The sequence below is a fragment of the Perna viridis genome, chromosome 8, assembly GCF_037379345.1.
Source record: "Perna viridis isolate PV_CMFRI_1.1 ecotype Kerala chromosome 8, ASM3737934v1, whole genome shotgun sequence".
Classification (NCBI taxonomy): Eukaryota; Metazoa; Mollusca; class Bivalvia; order Mytilida; family Mytilidae; genus Perna; species Perna viridis.
The window spans coordinates 19795362-19800491 of NC_142452.1; the positions used below are offsets into that span (position 1 = coordinate 19795362).

The 5130-nt window shown below is 31.3% G+C and overlaps 1 protein-coding gene across 1 annotated transcript; it reads right to left on the reverse strand.

The window, feature by feature from the left end:
• Positions 1 to 553: 553 nt before the first annotated feature.
• On the reverse strand, positions 554 to 4457 carry LOC148609685 (uncharacterized). Its single transcript, XM_088540791.1, has 2 exons — positions 4366 to 4457; positions 554 to 1766 (listed from the first exon to the last, which is right to left on the reverse strand). The coding sequence occupies exons 1-2, from the start codon at positions 4389 to 4391 to the stop codon at positions 1370 to 1372; spliced, it is 423 nt and encodes a 140-aa protein (XP_088396917.1). The 5' UTR covers positions 4392 to 4457; the 3' UTR covers positions 554 to 1369.
• Positions 4458 to 5130: the final 673 nt, after the last annotated feature.

Here is a 5130-nt window from a genome sequence, read left to right on the forward strand (position 1 = left end):
TCACAAGAATAGTTATATGGTTGTCACTATGAACTTGCAGATCGTAATGATGTATCCATCTGCAGAATAAGAATCGTATTGTTCATTATGTCATAGTTTGTCTTTATTCTATCGCCTATCCAGGCATGAGGAACTCAGTCGATGTTTCGAAAAAAACAGAGAAGACATTTATCTCACTAGTACACCTGGTTTTTGCTCCTGTTTTTTTTTTTTTTTTTTTTTTTTTTTTTTTGCTTCGTTTTATTCTTTTTTTATTTCTTGTTTGTATTGTTTTTGTTTGTTTGTTTGTTTTGTTTGTTTTTTAACATAAGTTTCCATTTGTTAATTATCTATTTTTAGAAGGCGACCTCCCCTTGTCACCATCCAATGATGTTTACATTTCGCACTTGGTTCAATTAGACCGTAACTGTAACAATAATTAGGGATTTAACGAATAAAATTTTTATGTAAACGAGGAATTACACCCTCAAGGTTTCGATGTCACAAGCTCGTAAAACCATTATACAAAATTATTCTCAAATACAGGTGTACAATACATGGTAATGTTTTCAAATCATTATAGATAGCATTTTGAAGTATAAGCAATATTTGTGATGTTTAAAACTGGTCTAGACCTGGTATGTCAGTTAACTGCTCGTAGTCCTTTGTTTGTGCATTAGTGAAACATATAACCAGAGTTTTTAACAAGAGATTCAGACTCTTTTTTAATTGATTTAAGATATGTTTAATTGTGTAATATTTTTTTCCATAGAAGCCAGTGTTATAAAAGGTGGAGGGTTGTGATCACGCCAAAATACTTAAATCTCGTCGCATATTTTGGATCAAAAATAAGGATTTTCTGGCCTCTGTATGTCTTGTTTTATCACTTTCAGTATACTTTATGTTGCTGGAGTATGTAGAGCCAAATTTACTTGTGTATAATGTACTTGGGCCAGCTGCAGCCTGCCCACTGGAGTAAGGGTTGTAGCGTTCTTCATTGAAAACAAATTCGTGGCCTTGAGCTGACATTTTTCATCTCGAAGGTGTTGTTGTTTCCTTGACATATTCACCATATCCATTTTCTTATATTGATTGTTTAGTACGAGTGCTTTTGTTCCGCTCAAACTAGATTAGTGCTCACATTTTTCTCATTCGAATTCCCTGTTTTGATACCGATGTTAAAATTATCATTTTCTGTTTAAATACAGTCTTACTTTTTTTCCAATTTAATCATATCATATAATGAAGATAACAAATAAATTTTCCCTCTTGAACATATATCTCAAATATTTATAATTAATTGTATAATTGCAATAACATTTAAGCACTCAGCAAAAGACAAGACAAGATGACCAAATCAGAAATAATGAACTGGTGACGTAATCAGAACTCATAGTTTTAATGCCGTAGAAAAACTAACTTTTGTAGTTTGCGTAACTTCAAAAACTGTTTCTGTACTGCTTCCTTGTGCATACCTTTGAGAACGTGTTTTATTTGTCGAATAATCGTTCATTATTAAATGCGTTTTTGTATTTTCAACGTGGATATTAGGTGACTCTATTGCATTGATGTACATGTATCCAATAGTGTTTTTGTATGTCACAAGAAAGTCATGAGGTACTCCATTAAGATCTTTCATATTTGTAGTGCCTGACACTGGAACTATACGGTTTTTCTTAACGTTTGATGCATACCGAAGTTGAACTCCTATAGGCTCGTCAGTATGGTTTGTTACTCTAACACTGTAATTTCCCATTTTCTTTCTTATCAACTTGTCAGGTCCTACACTAATGTAAACAAACAATAAATAGTAAGTAGTAACTTGAATTCAATATCGGTGTACATATAAAATGAGCAAATTGAAATTAGTTTTGGAAATACAAACCTACACTGAAGAAAACATGGTTTCTTGATTGTTTTCTTTGATAAAAAAAATACTAGTCAGATAAGGGGGGTTGCTAGATGGTTATAAATGATATCAGCACAATTTTGTGGAGCTGTTTTGAATTCTTTGAAACCACGTCAAGAAAAAGTTTTTGTTTAAAAACAAAAAGAAAAAAATATACCAAAGCATCAACAATATGACAATGTATATACATTCAAAACCAAGTATATTGCTTAAAAATATCTACCTACGAAATGTGGCAAAAAGAACAACTTACAATAACATTTAAAGATAAGAAAGTAAGACACCAAGCAAAAAAAAAAGATTAAAGCACTAGCAATATGAACAGACACTGGCATTATGTGGTCCAGTAGGATTAGTATGTCCTGCTCTGCTAGTGACACCCGTTAAATTGAAAGTGGATACTTTTTGTAACAGTCTTTCTCTAGTAATTTAGCATCCCGACACAGTCAGTGAAGACTAAAACACAAAAAAGTTTTATCAATTGAAAATGTCATTCAAAATAGACATATTAAACGAAGAAGATTACAATTTATCTTTTACTTGACCGTCGAATTTTGAACGGTTTATCTGTTATCTGAAACAGGTAACTGAAACAGGTAAACCATATTTCGATTAATCGGATATTAACTTATTGAAAACAAAATCATAATCCTGTTTTTTAAGGAAATGAAATATATATATATATATATATGTGTGTGTGTGTGTGTGTGTGTGTGTGTGTGTGTGTGTGTGTGTGTGTGTGTGCTTTTCACGATGTATGGTATGTAATACTGAAAGCGCAATAACATTTTTAAAGTATAAATTTCATTTCTTAATGGTGTATCCATCAGCACCATGATTATTGATTTATTCAACGGGTCATAGTTTTCCTTCCCTCGTTTGTTTACCCCGGACTTGACTCTTTTATGAGCAACTCGGCGGGTGTTTCTAGAAAAGCAGAGGACGCTTACCCTACCGGTGCACCTGGTCCATACTTCCAGTTTTCAGTGGATTCCGAGTTGCTCATTTACTTTTGTTACTTTGTATGTATGATTTTAGTTACTTTATGTTGTTTGTTGTGTATGTCTGTTTTCCATGTCTGGTCTTTGTCCCTGGATTACATTCTTTTGATTACCGCTATAACCTTGGTTCCCTTGATTACTCTTAAAAAACTGATGAAATCAATATACTATAAACCGAAAACAAAACATTCAATATCAAAGAATGAAAAAATAAATAAGAAAAACAACGAAGAAGATGTATTACAGTATGATGATATTTATTGGGAGTATTGTAATGCTTTTGTCATAATAATGTGTCAATTAAAGTCTTTTACTAAAATTCTTATTGCTAAAATTAAATTACCAAATGAGTATTGGTGACGTAGTAAAAATGTACGTCACTATATCAAGTAGTGGTGTTTATAAGAATCATGCAAATGTTGATTTATGTGATAAATCTTTAAAAAAAAAGGTTTCAAATTTTTATTTTTGTTATTAAGTTGCTTTTTAGGTCTATTTGTATTCTATATAAATTACAACTCTTTTGAACAAGGGTTATATGAAAAACCATATGTTAATTTAGTATGACATTTTAAACGAAATGTCAAAAATAAAAATATGTAGGCTTTCCAACCATGAATCACATATTGCATGATTTTTATCTGGAGTGCAACTTAAATACTGCCATAGGATAAACAATCTGTTTCAATTATACAAAAGTGCATTTGAGCAGGATACTAAAGAAAAATACTGTAGATGCAGGTAAAATGACATAAGACTGCAATAACGCTTTGTCCAGCAGCAATTACAGGAAGACACATATGGTTACAAATGCACTGAATTGTAGCTAGACTATTCAACATATTTGCTAAAGCGGTTTTGAATCTCCATAAGCCTCATAACGACAACTAATGAGATAAAAAGTTGTATTTGAGCACTCAGACGAACAGGTGTGACGATCGTCCTTATATAAAGTAAAATTTGTACATTCTTTACAACATAGATCTATGGAAATTATCTTGGTATAACAACATTAGCAATGATATCATAATTGAAATAGTAGTTCGCTTCCATGACAACTAGCGTGCCATTATTAATTGGTCATTTAACCTCTTAAACAAGAAACTGTCATCAGCAGTAAATAGGCCTTAATTTGTATAAAACAAACAAACACAAATTAATTCATAAATCAAATCATTTTGTAATTTGAAAAAAAAACAAAACAAACAAACAAAAACTAAAAACAAAACAAAACAACAAAAAAAACAACGCTGGTACAAACAAAAGTCTTATGAATACTTATAAAACACATGATATCTTTCGTCAAATGAAAAAAAATTATCATGTTTTTTTTTCTTTAAAAATGTTTTGATATTATACATCTTTTATATACGCAAATATGTTAGAATAATTGTGAAATATTTGACTAATGTAATTATTAATTACACGAAAATGCAAATCTCAAAACAAGACGAATTTTTCATATGCCTTACTAACCTTGTCAAATGTAAATCGCCACGCATTGACAGATCGATGTTACGCCATTAGTTATATAGAAGATAACTACCTGTATATCAGAAGATATGCGTATATTCTATAAAATTTCATGTTGTGTTTGATAGTATTTACACACGTAATACTTGATATAAAACAAGACAATATATCAAAGTCTGTTCAAAAACCTAGCTGGTTGTAGACATTGAAAAATCATTCACTTTTACTATTTGCTTCCATGACAAATTTTAGGTGCCTTCAAAACTTTCAAAACATGTACTTCAACCTCTTAAAAAAGAAACTGTCATTAGCAGTAAGAAAGCCTTAAGTTATTGTACAAAACAAAGAAATACAAATAATACATACATCAAATTATTTTGAAATTTTTGGAAACGACTATTACCAAAATAGTCTTATGAAACACTATCGGTGCACCTGGTCCATGATCCCAGGTTTTAGTGGGGTCCGAGTTGGTCATTGACGTCTCTTACTTTGTATGTATTATTATTATTTTTTTGTTGTGATCTTTATTGTGCGTGTCTGTTTTCATTTTCTGATCTCACAGGCACTTGGGGTGTTTTTCCTTGTTTCAGTGCCATTCGGAAGTCCTCCAGCAAATAGTGTTACCGGCCTTTTGTGAAGTTCCGTGATCGTAAATTCAAAACAGACCGTTTTTGTGAGGATGAAAGCGATTTTACAGCCATTAAGGAATATTTTGGAACTGTAAAGGTAATTGATCCTTACATTAATATTCTGGGGACAATTAGT